General features: G+C 47.0%; 1 protein-coding gene across 1 annotated transcript in view; it reads left to right on the top strand.

Moving 5' to 3' along the window:
* Positions 1 to 21,499, top strand: part of LOC130115203 (cell adhesion molecule DSCAML1) — a 133,458-nt gene that overhangs the window by 6,006 nt on the left and 105,953 nt on the right. Inside the window, exon 3 of the mRNA XM_056282821.1 lies at positions 13,119 to 13,265. Coding sequence (XP_056138796.1) covers positions 13,119 to 13,265 — 147 coding nt within the window. The remainder of the gene's footprint in view (positions 1 to 13,118; positions 13,266 to 21,499) is intronic.

The following is a 21,499-nucleotide window of genomic DNA, read 5'->3' as shown; positions in this document are numbered from 1 at the left end:
TCACACATGTGCACACACTTCCGTCCACGCTGTTGCAATTCTGGTTTTCGGTGTTTTTGCCCACGCCTCTGTCACAGCATCTTTTTAAAAACGTGATGGCTGTAGTTTCTTTTCTGGAATTGAAATAGCGAGAGAAGTTTCCACTTTGTTGTTACCCAAGTCTTCTGTGTGTGTAGCTCGGTCTGTTTTCCATTCACCATCTCTGATTATCTTCCCGTCACTTGCAGTTATCTGAGCTGGGCATTAATTGGACAATCACCCCAACTCCCGAGGCCTCACGGGTGTGTAACACAAACTATGTCTAAGTTCCCGGTGCACACGGACGGCGTCTACATGGCACTAACTATTTTAAAGATATGACGCCAGCTTTCCAAATGTCTCTCAACGATGTCTGCTTTATTCTGTTTTTGCGTCCCGAGAGTTTTGCGATACAAACACACCCCTGCTTATTTACACACGAAGACAGGTATACAGTATATACACACAAACACACATAATATTTCACATAAATGACATCTTATTGGTCTTTTCAATTATACAAATTACTCATGATAGTCCAAATGATACAAAATGAGTGGCATAATTTCAGGTAAATGAGGCCTATGGACCATAAATTCCAATAACTGTGTAACTTGTGACAATGACAAGAGGGGAAATTTGTTAAAAGTGTAACACAACATCAGATGAAAATCTTTGTATTCTTCTTCAGCTCTGTGATGGCCTGGTGGCCTGTCCAGGGTGTCCCCCCCCCCTCCTGCCACCCAATGACTGCTGGGATAGGGTGCAGCATCCCCGCGACCCTGAGGTTAATGAATGGATGGATGGGTGGATGGATGGTCTTTTCAATCAACACATTTCCTTGTTGTGTGTATAAGTGCATTGGAACAATTTCCATGAAGAAAAATATTCCATGATTAGTTTTCTGTATGAAAATCAGCTTTTGAATTTACTGTACTATGTTGCTTAAAGTTATAGGTATGTGTGCTATTCAAACTATTTGAACTTTTATGTCAGACTGGTATTGTTATTCGTCCGTCGCAACGATGAGGACCATCTAGTCATCCTGCGATGGATGACTGATGACGGTGCGCGATGATTAAAGAGAGGAAGAGTTGCGCATCATCAACCTCACTCTCTCGTCCGAGACCACCTACTACCAGTGGCAAGACTAAGCGAGACGACTGGCAATGGAGATGGATGCAGATTTTTCCTCAAGGTTTCTTCCCGAAGCCTTTCTCGTAGACGAGTATACCCGCAAGGCAGCGGAGGTTTTAAATCAGTTTTCCTTCTCCTAGATGAACTGCTCGACAAGGCTAACGAGCTTCACCTACCCGGGTTTGAAATCAGAGTTGTCCTTCTCCTAGATTGGCTGCCAACCAAGACTAACGAGTCCAATCGACCCACCCGGCTATACCGCCGGGAAACCGGTCGCCCCCGCAGCAGACTTTGTGAAACCAGGAGGTACCACGACAACGTGCTGCTGCAGACACCTTTGCGTAGGAGCGGCCATATGCTAAGGTCCTGATGGACCCGCGGCGATCACTACACCAGGAAGCGAGAGGCCACGCTTCGCATTCCTTTTGGCAAGTAGGACATCTGGCCTAATACTCACCACCTCCCTATTTCAGACTATACCTTAGCTAACATGTCCTATCCATCTCATCTCGTCATCAGCCGTTTCTCCGGGGTTGGGTGGCAGCAAGCTAAGTAGGGCACTCTAGATGTCCCTCTCCCCAGCAACGCCCCCCCCCCAGCTCCTCCTGGGGGATTCCAAGGCATTCCCAGGCCAGATTGGACATGTAGTCCCTCCAGCGAGTTCTGGGTCTAACCCGGGGTCTCCTCCAAGTTGGACATGCCCGGAAAACCTCCAAAGGAAGGCACACAGGGGCATCCTAATCAGATGCCCAAACCACCTCAACTGGCTCCCTTCGATGTGAAGGAGCAGCAGCTCTACTCCGAGCTCCCTCCGGATGTCGGAGCTCCTCACTCTAACTTTCGACATTTGTACTTGGTCTTTCAATTATACTGAAAGACCAAGACAAAGCCCATTGGTGCGATTTCGTACGGCCATTGGTGCATGCCTACAATTACACCAAGAACGAAGTCACTGGATTCAGCTCATACGAGTTGATGTTTGGGAGACAACCTAGGTTACCCATTAACTTGGCATTTGGTGTCCCACTCTGTGAGCATCCCCAAACATCTCACTCAGAATATGTACGCAACTCGAGGTCTCATCTGGAGGAGAGCTACAAACTGATAACCAGCAATAAATAATCCAAATAATAATAATAATAATGTGTAAATAATCAATAATGTGCAGCAGTTCCTGGGTTTCGCTGGATATTACAAGTGGGTTTTGGAGGGTTACACAAAGGTAGCTTCAGCTCTGTATCGTCTCACCTTGGGGGAACCGAGAAAGAAGAAGAGGGGGACCAAGACACCCTCTAATCCTCAACCCCAGTTCCAGTGGATGGAGGAGTGTAGAAGTGCATTCCACACCTTAAAGCAGAAACTCACCACAGCTCCAGTTCTGTGCTACCCAGACTATAATCTGCCCTTCTTGCTGAAGACCGATGTGTCAGGAGAAGGACTGGGTGCAGTTCTTGCTCAAGTTCAGGACAGCAAGGAGCGAGTTGTTGCTTATGCCAGTAGAGGGCTGAGTCCAGCTGAAACCCGTTACCCTGCGCACAAATTTGAGTTTTTAACTCTGAAATGGGCAGCAACCGAGGCGTTTTATGATCACCTTTATGGGCACAAACTCTCTGTCATTACAGATAACAATCCACTTGAATATGTGAAGACCACTGCTAAACTGGATGCAACTGGCCAGCGCTGGGTGTCCCAACTGTCCATGTTTGACTTCGATATCCAGTACCATCAAGGAAAACGCAACGCCAACGCACTGTCCAGGATTTCCAGTCAAGATGTCCGCAGGTGCTGCAGACTTGCCCCCAGTGAGTGAAAACTAGGAACAGCAAGAGGACGTCAGAGAGTTCAGATGCAGCAGAGGCAAATCCAGCAGGAGTACAGGCAGACTGTCAAACATTACTATCCTGCCAAGCTGAACCGCTGAATGAGCTATATGCTGGCATCGGAACAGAGTCGCTGCCTGTAATGGCAAAACAACAGGTTAGGGCAGGGCAAATTGATGATCCTGTGATTGGTACAGTTATACACTACAGGTCATTAAACACCAAACCAAACACAAGTGGCGGTGTGGAAGGTGGGGCACAGGTGCACCTTGATTTGAAAGAGTGGAAGAGGTTGGTGGTCAGGGAGGCTATCCTCTACCACAAAGTTCAAGATGGTCAAAGGGGATTAATTGAGCAGTTAGTGCTGCCAGAGAAGCTGCAAATGTTTGCAAATACAGCCCCTCATGATGACTCTGGGCATTTTGATTTTGAGCGCATATTCTAACTTATGAGGGAGTCTTTTTACTGGCCCAGGATGTTCCATGACATCAAAATATGGTGTGAACAGTGTGAGAGGTGCTGTCTCAGAAAGACGCCCACTGCAGGTCTTAGACCTCCCCTTGTCAGTATTCACACTCGTGTCCCAATGGAACTTATGTGCATAGATTTTCTGATGCTGGAGAAGTCCAAAGGAGGGGATTGAGAATGCGCTGGTCATACCCGACCACTTCTCTCATTTTACACACGCATACCCTACTAAGGACCAGAAGGCTTGCATGGTGGCGAAGGTGCTGTGGATGAACTTCTTGTGCCAATTTGGGTTTCCTGTCAAACTTCATACGGGTCAAGGGTGCAACTTTGAGAGTGCTGTGGTGAGGGAGCTGTGCAAGATCACTGGAATCACCAAGATCCACACAAGTCCATATCCTCCTCAGGGTAATGGAACCACAGAGGTTTAATAGGGCCCTGATGGATATGCTGGGTACATTGGATCCACACCAGAAGTCCCACTCTCATGAGTATGTAGACGCCATTACACACATCTATAACTATACATGTCATGACTCAACTGGATACACTCCATACCTTTTAATGTATGGCAGACATCCCAAACTCCTAATCGACCTGGTCTTTGGGCTGTCAGAAAATGATGAGCCGTATGAGTACAGCAAATATGCCCTAACGCTTCAGAACTGTCTGACATATGCTTATGACAAGGCCAACCAGATGTCCAGGCAAGCCAAAGAACAGCAGAAAAGACACTATGCAAAGCAAAGCGCCATGTGTTCAAGCCAGGGGACAGGGTCCTTATAAAAATATGTCACGTGGAAGCCAGACAGAAGCTTGGTGATAGATGGGAATGCCAGCTCTACATTGTCGTAGAGAAACAGCCTGGCATACCCGTGTACGTGGTTTGGTCTGAAGATGGAGAGAGAGAAAGAGTGGTCCATGATCACCTTCTTATTCAGTGCATGTTTTCTCCATGGGGCCCCAGCAGGAGGCAACTAAGGGAGGTGAGCCAGACACAGAAGCGAGCATCTCATGCAATGGATCAGAGGATGTGGAAGATGGTGAACCTGAGGACCTCGAGGAGGGTGCAAGTGGAGCCCAGATTGAAGAGTTGGATGTCATGGAGGATCAAAGTGAGCTGGGTGAGGGAGAAGACAAGTCCCAAAGAAGTACTTCAGGAAAAGGACAGGGGAAAAATGGACCAGCCCACAAGACAGCATCCCCCCAGAACCTGTAAGGAGGAATCCCCCGAGCGACAGACACCCTCTCAACATGTTGTCCTACCAATCAATAGTTGTGGAGCCTGAAACTGCTCAACAGAAGATAGACAGAGGACGGATGCTGTGGCAGAAAGCCAAAGCAACAAAAGAGTGCTGTTGTTAGAGACTGTGTGTGACATATATTACTCTTCACATACCACAAATACTGTGTACATTGTTATGGGTGGTTTATTTTGTTTTCCGATGGCTGGGACAACATTAAGCAAAGAGGGGGTAGGTGTAAGGAGATGAATTAATTCGAGTAGCCAAAATAGGGCGCTCTCATATTTTTCCGCTGGTTCTGATGGTGTAAGGAGGTTCCTAATTGGAGTAGCCACCAGAGGGCGTTCTCATATTTTCTCTACCCAATTGTATCCGGCCAATTACCCCACTCCTCCGAGCCGTCCTGGTCGCTGCTCCACTCCCGCTGACGATCCGGGGAGGGCTGCAGACTACCACATGTCTCCTCCGATACATGTGGAGTCACCAGCCACTTCTTTTCACCTGACAATGAGGAGTTTCACCAGGGGGACGTAGCATGTGGATCACGCTATTCCCCCCAGCCCCTCCCCCCGAACAGGCGCCCCGACCGACCAGAGGAGGCGCTAGTGCAGCGACCAGGACACATACCCACATCCGGCTTCCCACCCGCAGACACGACCAATAGAGTCTGTAGGGACGCCCGACCAAGCCGGAGGTAATGCGGGGATTCAATGCCCCAGCCTCACGGCTGGAGGAAGATGGGAGAGGTTTTAAACAAAACCGAGTTAAGCCGAGGATGATGACGGCTGTTTAAAATACCGCAATTTGCAATTCCTCCTCTAAAGGACATAAGATGTATTTTTAAATACCGTAGTGGTTGAACAAAATGCCTAAATGTTAAAATTAACACGATGAAAAACTGTTGCAATAACCGAACTTTGTAAACATTTTGTGGAATAAAATGTTGCGTGTGATCGTGCGCGTCATGTCACTACTTACTACGTGTGTTGGTTACATCATTTCCTTCATGTAGTTCATTGCTCTGTCCTAGAAACACACTAGCGCTCTCCAGTGCAGAGTAATAGTCTAAACTTGATTTTTGATTATTGCCAAAAATGTCTGGTCACAGACGCACCATGGCTACCACCGAGGCGTTGCAGTATTTACAGGCGTTGGACAGCGGCCATTTTAAATTGTTTGAAAAATAGTATTAAAGTTGTTAAAATGTTAATTTTGGTGTCTGTCGTCTCTTAACAGACATGCTAACATATGCAATGCATTAATATCTCAATTGGGTATTTATCTTGACATAATATAGAGTTTAAAAACATTTTAGTATGCATTCATTTTAGTAGTTTTTGTTGTTTGGGACTGTTTCAACATTTATTTTCAGTTCTTTTTTTGTTTTTTTTTACATTTCACGTTTTATAGGCCTTGTTACGTTTGTTAGATTAGCAATTTGTGTTTCCCGTTTTGCTTTTCATGTAATATTTTCACTTTTTCAATTTTGCTATTCAAGTTCGGCCATGTCTCTGAAGTTTAAATTGTTTAAAATAGTAGTATAGTTGTTAAAATGTTAATTTTGGTGTCAGACATTTCCTAACAAACATACTAATTGGGTATTTATCTTGACAGAATATAGAGTTTAAAAACCGGCCGTCAGTTTGACCGCCCATGGTCGTTTTAGGTAGGAGCGAAATCTCTGTCGTTCTAGTGCTATAGTGCAAAAACACCCCAAACCCACGTTGGAGAGATTCCATCTTTTTGTTTTTCTTTTTGTATTTTCACACACATCTGATGCAAATTTAAATGTACAACTAAGCAACTGTCACTAAAACAACAGCGGTGACATTGAATTTGAACATGTTTGCTTTGTTCAGCGAAAAGCCTGCCGGGTCAAGTTAAGTAGAACAAGCGTCACAGGCTTCATTGGATTAGTTTCCAAAGACAGCTGAACTGGAAAAGGGTTGTAGAACCACTACCATCAAGTTACCATCTTTCAACCTGTAAAATGACAGCCAATGTCTTGAGCGCAAAACTTTTTAGCTGAGACAAGCCAGCATGCCATCCAACATCCCTCTTCAGTAAGTTACTTACACATGTAGCAAGAACAGTGGTCAGATTATTCCTACAGATGCAATCCTCAAACCAAATATCACACTCTGCACAACACACCTGAAACCTAGGATGTGAAGAAACTGAGTTGATCCTAACAATGAACTTTTGTTTATCCCTTCGAACAAGGACATGTCTTCTCTGTTGCCTCTGAAGGCACATGTGAGACAGTCTATCTCGACTGAGACAGTCAACCACTGAGGCACAGACAATTTCATACATTCAAAGGCACAAACCCAGTTTGACCTCACTGAAGTTCAGGGAACACAGTCGTAAAACCAAAAATCATTGCTAAGTGACATCACAGAAGGTGAACAAGCTGACCAGAAGCTAGAAGTTTTCAGTATTCGTGTGCACACACACGAACGCTTTGTTAGCAAGTTCTGTGTGCTTTGGGAAACGATGTGTGTTTAACACCGCATAGCGTCAGCGAATGTATGCGTGTACAGCTAATTTTGTTGTGCCTGTGGATTTTTTGGGTTTCTTAGGAGCGCCCCAGGGGTATTCTGGTTTGAATCATGCTGCTGAGAAATTACGTCCTACCCGCCACCTCTTTTTCTTCCCCCACCCACCCCCACATGCCCTGACTGTAGTATATGTTTGAGACAGCTTGAACATGAGGATAAATGACGCAGTCCGCTGGCTTAACAGAAACTCTATCAGCTTCCAGAGAGTACGTTTAGAAAAAAAATCAATTTCACATTAATACAGATAATATACAGAAATCTGCGTATGGTAATGTGACACCAGCTTCTGGCACAAGTGTATGTGTGTGTGTGTGTGTGTGTGTGTACAGAAGCAGCTTGGCTGTTATTGTTATTGAAGCTGTAATAATTAGGCTTTCCTGTGTTTTCAAGGTTCTCCTCTCATCTCTTGTAAACCTCTCATGCTCTACCTAGAGCATGTATTTCCTCCTTTTCTTTTTTTGCTCACTCTCTTTCAGAATACACAAACGCTTCTGACTTTTAGCAAGTGCATGTTCAAGGTCGCAGTAGACGAGAGAATGTGGCCGTCTATGAGAAAGGCTTCAAAAAACACTGATGTGATTGAGGCACTTGTTTGAGTGTGTATGTTTTTTGTTTTGTTTTGTTTTGGGTTTTTTTGCACATACGTTGTGAGTCATTCTGTTGACTCAGTGCTGAGGCTGTGTGTGTGTGTGTGTGTGTGTGTGTGTGTGTATGTATATATACATATACTCAATGGTAGGGAAAGTGCTCAACAAATGCTGATGATTGCTTATGACATGAGACTGGCTTGTACTGTCTCATAAAGAATTTACTTGACTCTGGATTTTATATATATATATATATATATTTCACCCAAAGTCTTGTGTCAGTTGTGTTCACCATCCTTCACCACACATGCATACCGCACGTAATGTGGACATACAGTAAACTGGTGAACCTGTTAGTGAGTGCAACTCATCTCTTATTTGTCTTCAATAAAAAAACAAAAACAAAAAAACGTATAGGGCGTCCAGTTGGCGTGGCGGTCTATTCCGTTGCCTACCAACATGGGGATTGCCGGTTCTAATCCCCGTGTTACCTCCGGTGTGGTCGGGTGTCCCTACAGACACAGATTGTCTGTGTCTGTGGGTGGGAAGCCGGATGTGGGTATGTGTCCTGGTCGCTGCACTAGCGCCTCCTCTGGTCGGTCGGGGCACGTGTTCGGGAAGGGGGAGGGGGAACTGGGCGGAATAGCGTGATCCCACGCGCTGTGTCCCCCTGGTGAAACTCCTCACTGTCAGATGAAAAAAAGCGGCTGGCGACTCCACATGTACCGGAGGAGTCATGTGGTAGTACGCAGCCCTCCCCGGATAGGCAGAGGGGGTGGAGCAGCGACCAGTGTCGCTCGGAAGAGTGGGGTAATTGGCCGGGTACAATTGGGGAGGAAAAAAAAAAGGGGGGGTGACCCCTCATGTAAACCTATGTGATCTTGAGCCGAGAGAGCAGGTGTTTACCTGCTCCCCGTAACTTCCACCCGGTCTCCCACCTCCTCCATGGGACTTCTCTTTACCTGCTGATTCGAGGCCCATGACCCTCAAACTAAAGACCGCTTTGCAATCCCCCGCCCCGTCAACAGCGAGACTGGTGTAGTCCACACACTCACACGCACGCAGGCTATTCTATTCATTCTTTTCTTGCCCCATTCATTCTCATTCTCCATCTTCATCCTCTCCGTGTTTTCACTGCTCTCTTTATGAATAAGTAAATGCGGTATTTGGTTTCCCCGTCGTTAATTATTGAAGCGACAGTGATACAGGACTTGCCTCCCAGTGCGTCCAGCGCACCAGACGCGTGTTTTAGCTCGTTCCTAGGCAACCAGGCTGCATATAGTCAGGCATCAGTAACATCCTAATGATTGTGCCGCGCATGTGATGAGGGGGAGTGCAATTTACACACAAATCAGTTGGGCTACCATTTGCATCCCGTCGCAAGGCTTAAGAGAATGAATATGTAATGGGTTTCTTTTCTTCTTCTCTCTGCGCCGCTAATATCGCGGAATAGGGAACGTGTGTTAACTGACAATGGTGTCACAAGTTACTTTTTTATTTTATTTTTTTATTAAAGCTGTTTACACGCTTGTGTACAAGGGCAGCTCGAGGTGCGTGGCTCAGAAGACTTTTTCAAGGAGAGGGCCCTATTAATCGACAATTTATTAAGATATGAGCAGCGCAAACGGGTGGTATTGCGACTCTCCGGCGCATGAAACGAGTGCACCTCCGCAGCGACCTCCCCTCTCACAGAGGTGGTCGATGAGTGGACGCAAGGGGAAATCACTGCATCTCCAGAGCATATTCCCATCGCTGTCCTGCTTTATTCTGAGACATCCGTGCAACAAAGTGAGCTTGTTTTACGCGCCTGAGAGTGGCAATAAGAGGGACGACGTGGGCTCACACTTGGAACAAATAAACACCTGAGGTGACCTTGACTTGATCCGAACCTCAGACGATATGGTGCATGGAGACTATCGCCGCTGCGCCAATCATCTGCAATGCTGTCAGGCCGACTAAAAAACGCTCCCTGAGAGGCTCAACGGGCGTTGGGGATTTTCCCCGCCATTGACGAGTGGCAGCAGGGTCAATCATAGAGTAAATAAATGATTGAAAGAATTGGCTGGGGCCACAACAGACGAGGCTACTCAATCGATCCGGGCTATTGATTTCCAGGGAGTGCGCAGCAATGAGAAGCCCAGGCTGTTTGAACGAAGAGCTGAAATGAGGACTTGATTGAAATTATTTGGCCTTTAGATTCGATTTGTTTACAAATTAGGCTTCACCTCACATTAGCGGCCTCTGTGTCAGGAGACCCGAGCAAGAAAACATGAATACGTGCGTCAGGTCACATCTCGCTACGGCCGCTGTTTAAGACCACACGCTAGGAACATGGGTCACATCACGACCATCTGCCAGCGTTTTGGCTTTTCAAACTTGGTGTCGCAACTCACACAAAGTTGCCCCCGTGCACATAAAGTAGGGCTCGAAGGTTCCCGCGGTGCCATCCGGGTACTCTACAGTCTCGTCTCAATCGAGAGCCGGGGCGGAGAAGACGCCGGAGGGTTCAGCTCGTCATAAAAAATAAAATAAAAAAAAAACAGAAAAAAGAAAACAGAACAGACGTGAATGGACAGAATCACAACAGACCAAAGGCCTTTGAACACCAAGTTTCTCATCTGAAAACTTTGAATGTAAAAAAATATATAATAATACGACCTCACGTTTTGTCCGTTAAATTCATACACTGTCTCTGAAAATGTTCACCTTCATAAAATGTTTTTGGAGTAGATTTAATTTTCTGCATTTTATCATATCCTTCCATATGCTTTAGAGAGAGGTGTTGGACCATGATGACGGGCTGAAGAAGAAAAAAAAAACAAAACGCATGCGAAAAAATTCTGACTCGGTGTGCAAAGGCCTTGAGCCTGGGAGTTTAAGGTGAACGACTCACCACCATTTGGACAAGGACACAGGCTTTGGTTTCACCGGGTCCCAGTGTCAGTGGCGGCTGGCATAAAGCATTATTAATGACCAAGGAAACTGGCCTTCAGGCTAGGCGTTAATTATATCACTGGAGAGCTGGGGGAGAGAGGGAACACACAGGAGGGCGGGGTTGCTCTGTGTGTGTGCGTGCGTGTGTGTGTGTGTGTGTGTGTGTGTGTGTGTGTGTGTGTGTTTTACATTCTTAAGTCATTGCTGTCCTTATTTCTAAGGGAAGCCTTGTTGAAAAGCGGTGATAGATTGCGTTAGATTGACATGCCAGAAAGGCGCCTTCCAAGCCATAGCCTTTTTTTTTTAAAACATTTTTGGCCACATTTGATATCTGTAATAACATTTTCCCCATCTTGTTGATGTCAGATGCCCCCAGTATTGTCTAATGTTGCACTTTCCTGGGGGTGATGTTTGAAAAGCAGCTTTTTTTTTTTTTTTTTTACAAATCAGCAAATCAGAGAACGGCTGGCAAGCCTGCTGAAAACACAATTCAGTTTGCTTTCAGTCAGCCCAGCCCACCGACCCAAAAAGAAACACACACACTGCATGCACGCAATTCATTTAGCTTCCATTTCGCCTAATTTCTTTAAGGGAAACGTAGCTCATGATACAGCATTTCCCATTTCCCCATTAATCTGAACGTGACAGAGCTAACTGGAGCGATCATTTGGTTAGCCACAGGCTAGTGTTTTCATCATTAAGCCTGTCTTCATCACCGCCATCCTCTCTGCGCTCTGGCACACTTTCACAGCCTGGCGCCCCCCCCCCCCCCGCACGCCATGTGCAGGGTGTGTGTGTGTTTTTGATGCCTGCAGCCTGGATGTGACAGTTTCATCGACTGCGAGCGACCTTCTCCTCCTCGCCGTCTCATAACATCTGCGGTGCGGCGCTTTAAAAAGGCCAAAGGGCCGTTCGCTCCGCATCGCCTTCAACGCAGCTCCGAGTCAGCCCTACTTTCAGCCCCCACATGTGAGTCCAGATGCAGGAGTAAAGAGAGGAAGAGTGGCTTGATCCGGTTGAACAGAGCACCAGGCTAGTTTGTCTATTAGGCCCGTTTCCGCCTCCTTCGCGGTTTTAAACGGGACTGAGAGCTGTGTCAAACAACGAGCGTGTCACCGCGTCCGCGATGTAAACTCCTGTTTAAAGACTTCGAATTACCTCGACGGTTTGGGCGTGTAACGCCACAGCCCTCCTCCGAAACACCACAGGTGTTGTTGTGACACATGTCGGCAGGCGGTTTTAAGCCTATCTCGCCTGAAGTAGCGGTGAAGATGACACCCGGTGTTACCTCAGCATTTACTAGTCCTTCAGCGTGGACTGATATTCCGTGTGAACCTCTTCTGAATGTCACATTATCTGTTATTGAAGAACGGGCTGTGTATTTTGCATTTTGTCCAAGGGGATATTTATGCTGTCGTTTGTCTTTTTTTTGGGGGGGGGGGTTCCCACTTTTTCTCCCCAAATGTACCAAATTGCCCTATTTTCCGAGCTGTCCCGGTCGCTGCTTCCCCCCCCGCCGATCCAGGGAGGGCTGCAGACTACCACATGACTCCTCCGATACATGTGGAGTCGCCAGCCGCTTCTTTTCACCCGACAGTGAGGAGTTTCGCCAGGGGGGCGTAGTGTATGGGAGGATCACGCTGTTCCCCCCAGTCCCCCCCCCTGAACAGGCGCCCCGACTGACCAGAGGAGGCGCTAGTGCAGCAACCAGGACACATACCCACATCCAGCTGCAAACCTGCAGACACGGCCAGCTGTGTCTGTAGGGACGCCCGACCAAGCCGGAGGTAACACGGGGATTCGAACCAGCGATCCCCGTGTTGGTAGGCAACAGAATAGACCGCCACGCCACCCCGACGCTCTTTGTCCAGTCTTTTATGTAATTTTAAGTCTGTGGAAAAAGATGCTATTTTTTTTAAATAAAAAAGAAAGAGAAATAAAAAAAAACAGCCCAGCAAATACTAAAAAACAGATGTCTGACCAGATGTGCCATTTTGCGGAAGCTTTCATCTATAGACTCTTACAGAACCATGACGGCATACATTTTTAGCTTGAGCGAGCCTCATTGTAATGAAAACCCTTAACCTTGCGAACGTGAGTAATTTATTTCACTCATGTGAACTACAGTACACAGCTGCCAGTGTCACCTCCCCTGTGCCCGGTTCCTTGTCCACTCTTTCTTTAGTCCCTCACAGGTCAGGACTGACCATTGATGCCTCTGCAGACCTTTTGTACCCCCATCCCACCCCCCCTACCACCAGCTCCTCTACGGCCATCAACCCCACCACCAACACCACCCCGCTTACCTTTTGCCCTGACTGACTTCCATCTTTTCTGCCCACACAACAGTGTTCAGGGAGCCCTACACGGTGCGTGTGGCCGACCAGCGCTCCATGCGAGGTAATGTTGCCGTGTTCAAGTGCCTCATCCCCGCCGCTGTCCAGGAGTACGTCAGCGTGGTGTCCTGGGAGAAAGACACCGTCTCCATCGTCCCAGGTAGGAAATCCAATCATCCCTTCTCAAACCCCAGATTAACCCAGTAGATTACTTGATGGTCCAAACCCCCCCCCCAACAGGCGGCGTGTGTTCTGCGGCTGCCCCATAGGGCTTACTTCCCCAACCTTCGTCCCCTTTTTTCTCTATGTCGGAGATGCCCTGCCAGTGTGTGAGGGCCCCTTTCTTAGGCCCATGTGGTTGATGTTTGTTTGTGTTTGAGCGTATGCTGTTCATGTTTGATCAACCGGTGGATGATGAAGGAAAACAAATGAGCTAACACAATGGCGGTGTGACAACAGGCTCACGAGGATGTTTACCCGTTAGAGAAATCTCTCTCTCGTGAGTTTTCAGACTGAGCAAACCCCTGGACCGCAGAGGCAGAGCTGTGTCAATATTTGAATGGCTTGTAATGTTCAATTTAACCACCTTATGGTCATGGATATCCAAGTCTTTTATCACTTTTGGACCAGACAGTAGTACCCTTTAGTACTCGGCACTAATCTGTTTTGTGGTGTCGCCGGCATCTCCCATTTTGTCAGTAAAGGAAATTGGGGTAAGGGTGGTTAAGAAATAGTCCAGTTATTCAAAATGGAGTCTGATGGTCTCTTTGCTTGGTACATCCCTGGCTCCTCATTCACTAGATAACACTGCTATGTTGCAGGGATAAATAGACATCAGCAGATGTCTGTGTGTGTGTGTGTGTGTGTGTGTGTGTGTGTGTGTGTGTGTGTGTGTGTGTGTGTGTGTGTGTGTGTGTGTGTGTGTGTGTGTGTGTGCGTGTGCGTGTGTGTGCTCGTGCATGAGAGAAAGAGCGAGGTGCTGAGAGATGGAGGGGAGCTAATTTGAGTGATAGATGTGTTTACCTGCTGATCACAGTCCCCCAAAAGAGAGCTGTCACACCTCTAGGGCCGTATTGTGTCTCTGTGTCTGGCACCATTCACTATGCACACTATGCACCCACCACAGAAGCATGAAATGCACTGTTGAATTTTTTTCCCTCTTCTTGATATTGAAAATTTAACTGGACAATGCTTTTGTTATTCGGCATGACAATGAGTTCTTCACTGTTTGCTACACTTCATGTCTAAAGCGTTGGTATTTCTGCTGCACCGTACACCAGCGGCTTCTCTCTCTCTCTATGTGTGTGTGTGTAGTATGTGTGTGTGTTGGTTTACAGCATCGTCAGGTCAATTCCCCATAGGAGGGATTGCAAACTGAAGTCTACAGAATCAATAAAATCAGCATTGCAGCTTAAGTAGCGGTGCCGTCAAAGCGATGAAAAATCATATTTTCCGATCCGACCTCGCTTGTTTCTTGTATGTTTCTGTGCATGTGCGCCTGTGTGTGTGTGCGTGCGCGCTTGTGTGTGTGTGTGTGTTCGATATGGTGTTAACACTTGCTCTTTGGAGCAGCAGTAAATTGCAGGTTGTCAGATCAGGCTGTTCAGGTCAGATGATACAGATCGCCCCCCTCGCCCCCTGCTCTCGCCCTCTGATACCCAGCGCCCCTTTCATATCGCCCAGTGTTGTGTGTACGTGCGCGCATGTGCCTGTGTGCGCGCCTCTCTGTGTGAGTGTCCTTCACACTGGAGGACTCATTGATCCAGCACAGCTGTGGTGTGGGTGTATATATATATATATATATGTATGTGTGTGTGTGTGTGTGTGTGTGTGTGTGTGTGTGTGTGTGTGTGTGTGTGTGTGCGTGCGTGCGTGCTGCCCGAGGGGGGTTTCCAGTCCGGATCGATGAGGCTTGCTGTTGGATTCCCCTCTCGCTTGTCAGAGTTCCCTCAGTGTGAGAGGAGAGATCAGGGCAATGTGCTTGACTGATAGCTTTCTGTTTGTGTGTGTGTGCGTGTGTGTGTGTGTGTGTGTGTGTGTGTGTGTGTGTGTGTGTGTGTGTGTGTGTGTGTGTGTGTGTGTGTGTGCGCGTGTGCAAAAGCAACTGTCGTTGGAGGTACAAGGTGGGCTCGCGTTAGTGGAGGCAAATGTGTGAAGCGCTGGTTGGTGCTGTCCTGGAGAACTAATTGATTAGCTGATGGGTGTGATGGGCATGTTCGCAAACACATGAACATGTATAATATACACATGCGTGGTTGCATAACCCCCACCACCACCACCACCACCATCCACACACACACACACATGAAATTCTAGTGATACAAAGTGGTTGTTTATATTTATTTGACATTTTATTTGACCAAACTCAGGTATTTTATAAGAGGACAAGCATTTGAAAGCCCAAGGGATAGTGGATAGTGGAGTTATGCTGAGAATGATTTTCCTCCTCTCTCGATGTTCCCCTTTGTGGTCACTGTCTCTTTCTCTCTCTCTTTCTCTCTCTCTCTCTCTCTCTCTCTCTCTCTCTCTCTCTCTTCTCTCTCTCTCTCTCTCTCTCTCTCTCTCTCTCTCTCTCTCTCTCTCTCTCTCTCTCTCTCTCTCTGAGGCTGATGAATAGGTCTTATTGGTAACACAGTGCTTGTATTTTCCTTTCCGTCTATCTTTGGCTGGCTGCAGGCCTCTCCTCATCTCTTTCTCTGCCTGGTACAGGCCTGGGCCTGTGTCATCATCATGGCCGCACACACAGCCACACACAATCGCACACGCACAGGGTATGTGCACACATACCCTCCCACCCCGCAGCCTGTCACGGACCTCATCTATCCATTCACTTCATCCATCAGCCTTCAGTGGCATGTGCAGCTTTCTTTCCTTTCGATATCACTTGAAATGCTCCAGTGGGCTCGCCATTTATTAGGGACACTGTATGCCGAGGTATTGGCTTGATGGGCTGCCACATGTCACACGCACAGCCGTGTTTGTCAATAAAGCAGAGTTAGACTGGGCTTTGATGAAGAGGCAGGAGCCTGTTTGCTGACAGCTGGCCTCACTGTGAGACGACCCTGCCTGGGTGTCATGTCACTATTTGACAGCCAAATCTGTTTGCGCCGAGGCCCGTTCGCGGAGCCGTGCAGGGTGTAGCAGAGGGGGAGGGACAGAGAGACAGAGAGACAGACAGAGAGACAAACAAAGGAGAGCTTAATCTAATGACTGGTTATTCTAGTTTGGCTCCCCTCCCCTACCTCTCCCCAACCGTCAATTTCTCTTATCAGGTCATCTCTTGTTCTCTCTAATTGATGGTTTACTGGTGTTGCTGTTCGTTAGAAAATTAACATTTTTGTGGCTGTCAGCTAGGTAACAAAAAACAGGAAGCTCTGTTGACGGTTGTCTATGGAGGAACTTCGTGTGTGTGTGTGTGTGTGTGTGTGTGTGTGTGTGTGTGTGCACGCATGTGTGTGTGTGTGTAAGACAGAGTTTGTGGAATTTGCGTGTGTGTGTGTGAGTCTGTGAGTGTCACTGTTAGTATCCATCTCCTCCTCCACTCAGACCTAAAACAGTGTGAGTTTTATCTGGTTACCATAGCAACGGGTGCGAACTGGCGGGCGAAATGAGGAAAGTGTGAGGATGCATCGCTGCCTGATTTTTTTTATTATTTTTTTTTGTGCATCACCATGGTTTGACTCCAACACACACACACATACAAACATAGGACATAGCCACAGATATTTTTATTTATATGTCAGTGACTGGTTGAGTGGAAATACATATGCTTCTCATATAGCAACCTTTTCTCTGCCATATACCTCTCTTTCTTTTTATTAATCTTCCCATATGTCCCATTTCTGTGAACTCTGCAATGATGGGGCTTCTGTGTGTTAGTGTGTGTGTGTGTGTGTGTGTGTGTGAGAGAGAGAGAGAGAGAGAGAGAGAGAGAGAGAGAGAGAGAGAGAGAGAGAGAGAGAGAGAGACCTTTGACCTTTAACCAAGCCTTTAATGTTCCAATTCTTCAGTCACATCAAGATAACATCAACACAAAAACTCATATACATAGTGGAAAAACACAACAATCGCCATACACAGTAAAAACAAAGGATACACCTTCCCCCTATTTCCCCTTTTTTCAAAGATTAAGAATAAGCACTTGGTCTTCCACTGTGCACAGCACATCCCCATGTCCCCACATAGAAATAAATCCTTCTAGGTTTGAACTAAGGTTGAAGAACATGAACTCTATTTTCAGCCGAGCAGCCACTAGACCCCTGAACATGAGCATGGCGTCTGTGGACCCTGTGCCTTTCATCTTGTTCCTTCTGCTAAGCCAAATGCTCATTTTCGCCTGTCCTATCAAAAAATTAACCAAGGTGATACGTCTGCACTGTGCTGCCATGTACCTTGGACCAAAGACAAACAGGCTGTCCGCAAGAACCTCTCCTAAACCTCTGAGCCACCGCTGCAGTACAGAGAAAAGAGGGCCCAACCTGGGACATCTAAGCCATAAGTGCTGTAGGGTTCCCTCATCATTGCAGAAAGAGCATTGACTCCCTACCCTAGGATCAAAGTGTGCCACATGTCTGTTCGTAGCCACAGCCCCGTGTACCACCCTCCACTGTAGATCCGCAGTGCGTTTCTCAATGGGGGGTTTGTACAAGGACCTCCAGCTGCCCCTGGGGGATGAGCCTGGTGCCAACAAACTCAACCACCTCGACTCCTGCACGCCGGCTAGTGATGGTCTGTTGAGAACCTTTACAGTGACTGCGTACAAGGCCTTCTGTGACGTGCTTGAGAGGTCATGTAGTTCCGGCGTTTTAAAGGACAGAATGGCCCCCTTCACTTCTTCCTGCTCTTCCACTGCCGCACGGACTGACAAAGATGGAAAGACAGGCAGCATAGCTGGCTGATCCTCTCCACACTCTGCTCCTAGTACCTCCCTGAAGAAGCCAGGAAGTGCACTGATCACTTCTCCCAACAATCTCTCCATCAAACGAAGAGATTTAAAGCCAGTCTCTTGGCTCAAAATGCCCGCCGTCTTCCACTGTCCTCCTGATCTGAGACACGCTAATTTCGTAAGTCCAGCTCTTATGAGGGATCTCTGCACACTTGCCGAGCTGAGCATCCTGCAGTGTATCAGTGGGTTATGGAACAGTGGCTCCTCCCCGACACTGCCATAGAGCTGGGAGTAGTCCCTGTTGGTGCGCAAGACCGTTCTCCAAGCGCGGAGAACAGATTGATTGAAGGGTGTTGTCGTGAAATCCATGCCAGCCAGGTCCAGAAAGAACAGGTGTTTGTCATAGTTCAGGTTCATGACCCTCCGAAGCAACACAGACGCCGTTCCACTCCAAAGTCGCTGGTCATGGTATAAAAGGCGCTGCACAGTTTGAAGGCGAAAGGCCATGATGCGACTGCGGAGGTCAATCAGGCCCTGGCCTCCTTCCAGCATTGGTAGGAACAGCACAGCAGACTTGGTCCAGTGAAAGCCTCCCCAGAAGAAGTCCACTAGCGTCTTCTGTACTTCCCGTATGAGCGTGTCCGGAGGTTCTAAAACTGTAAACCGGTGCCAGAACATCGAGGCAATCAAGTTGTTAACAATCAAGACCCTCCCCCTATAGGACAACTGAGGCTGGATCCAAGTCCACCTAGACAATCGGGCACTGACCTTCTCGGTTAAACCCTCCCAGTTTTTGCTCAGGAAGCGGTCACTGCCTAGAAAGACACCTAGGCATTTTATCCCGTCTGTATTCCACTGCAGCCCCGCTGGTAATGTCGGCTTTTCTCTATTGTTCCACTCCCCCAGCAAGAGGCCCTCGGATTTTGACCAATTAACCTTTGCAGAGGAAGCTTGTTCGTATAAGGCCAATTTCTGTTTGAGAAAATGTACATCGTTTTGGGTTGTTATGAAAACCGTGACATCATCAGCGTATGCTGATAAGCTAACTGCAGTGGTGATCTTCCCTGAAAAGGTTAGCCCTGGGAGCCCCTGCCTGAGCTGAAATAAAAGTGGTTCAATGGCCAGGGAGTACAGCATCCCAGATAAGGGACAACCCTGTCTGATACCCCTCCTAACAGAGACAGGTCGGCTGAGTCCACCTCCTACCTTCAACAGAACACTGGCGCCGGAATACAACAACTTGATCCAGTTAACAAATTTATCCCCAAAACCAAAACCTTTAAGTGTTTGGAACAGATAGCAATGATCTATCCTATCAAAAGCCTTCTCTTGATCTAAGGAAAGCAGGCCAACATCCAGCTCCTGGAGCTTAGATATGGCAATAATGTCACGTATCAAAAAAAGATTATCCTTAATTGTACGGTCAGGAACACAGTACGTCTGGCTGTAATGTACAACCGTGTCCATACACTGTTTGAGTCTATTCGAAAAGCATTTTGCAATGATCTTATAGTCAGTACACAACAATGAAACTGGCCTCCAGTTTTTTAGTAGGCCAAGATCTCCCTTTTTTGGTAGCAGTGTCAGGACAGCCCGTCTACAACTCAAAGGTAGAGTTCCAGAGTTCAAACATTCTCTAAAAACATCGTGTAAGTCTCGTCCAATTTGGGTCCAAAACGTCTTGTAGAACTCTGAAGGAAGTCCATCAACTCCAGAGGCTTTGCCACAGCTGAGCTGCTGAACCGCCGCAGACATCTCATCAAAGGAGACGGGGGACTCCAGCGAAGTCACCTGTGTTTCACCCAGCTGAGGCAGTCCCTCCAGTATCTCCCCCACACAGCCAGAGTCACAGGTCTCCGCACTGAACAGGCTGCTGTAGAAGTCTATGGCCAACTTCCTCATCTCTGATGGATCAGTTGTTGTTGCCCCACTGGGAAGTTTGAGGTGCATCATCACATTATTCTTTCTAATTTTCTTCTCGAGTTTAAAGAAAAAAGAAGTTGGAGCATCTATGTCTTTGATGGTGGCAAGTCGGGTCCTGATTAAAGCGCCCTTTGCCCTCTCATGTAGGAACCTACCTAAAGCCTTCCTCCTACTTTCTAAAGTGCTGCTGTCACCATCATGTCCAATAATTACTTCGCCTTCTAATATCCTAATTTCTCTCTCTAATTCATCAAGACAAAGTTTCTCCACACCGAGAGTGTGTTGTTTGTATTGCTGACAGAAAATCCTAATTTGTGTTTTTCCTACCTCCCACCATCGAGCTAAGCTCTCAAAATCCTTCTTCCTCAGCCCCCAATGACTCCAGAAGTCAGAGAAGAACTGACAGAAGGCTTTATCCTGCGCTAGCCGCACATCGAAGTGCCAGTGGGAACAGTGTCGAAATTGAACTTGTAAAGAAAAATCTGCCACTACTAAATGGTGATCTGAAAATCCCACAGGTGATATCGTGGATGTAATCAACCTGTTGTTGTATGTCTGATTGAGGTAAATCCTGTCCAACCTGGCTGCCCTCACACTACCCTCCGCAGCTTTTACCCATGTGTACTGCCTAACTGTTGGATTAAGTGTCCTCCAAACATCCGTAAGGTCGTTTTCTGCAACTACAGTGGACAGAAAAGAAGCTGACGGTGGATGGGGCTCTTCTGAGTTTCTGTCAACTGTAGGGTGTGTAGTGCAATTCCAGTCTCCTCCCACCACTATGATTGAGCCACTATTAAATTGTTTGAGTTTATCCCTCAGTTTGCTAAACAATCTCAAGCGACCAGTGCCTGTATTATAAGCATATACATTTATAAACACAAAGGGTATTTCTTGGATTGTTGCCTGAACTACCTGGATCCTGCCCTGCTCCACTTCACATGTCAAAACATTTGTCAAAAGGAGGCGCTGCGAAAAGAGAACAGCTACACCTGCACTAAAGTTGGTACCATGGCTCAAAAAAGCCTGGCCTGCCCAACTCATTCCCCACTCTATCTCGTTGTCTGCGGAGCTGTGTGTTTCCTGTAGGAAGAGCACATCTATGTTCTTAGCTCTAATCAGCTCAGCTACCACACCTCGCTTAACTCTATCCCGTCCTCCGTTAATATTTAGACTCCCTACTCGCAAACCGTCCATTAAAAGAAGAGAGAAAAGGAAGGATAAGACAGTGAAACCTTTCCAAGAGAGAAAAACCACCTTTTGTGTGTCACATATATATTTCAGTTTTGTACATGTAAAGAAACCTTCCCTCGCTTTTCTTTCCTGAGTTTCGTCAGAATCTTCTTCAGACGAAACCTCTTCTGCTTACTGAGCTCTTCATATCCAGCTGTTTTTCTAATTTTCATAACAGAACTAACAAACCTGTCCACATCCGAGAAGAAATCTGTTACATCCACAGACTGTCTGCCATAGGTTTCGTCAAGGAAATCATTAATCTCTTTCAATGAGTATGACTGCTGATCATCTTGCGACACAATATCAGCAAACTGAGATAGGCTATCATCCTCTAACATGTCCTCATCTTCATT

This window comes from Lampris incognitus, chromosome 7 (genome assembly GCF_029633865.1).
Source record: "Lampris incognitus isolate fLamInc1 chromosome 7, fLamInc1.hap2, whole genome shotgun sequence".
In the NCBI taxonomy this organism is placed as follows: Eukaryota; Metazoa; Chordata; class Actinopteri; order Lampriformes; family Lampridae; genus Lampris; species Lampris incognitus.
This window is presented reverse-complemented; position numbering and strand designations above follow the sequence as displayed.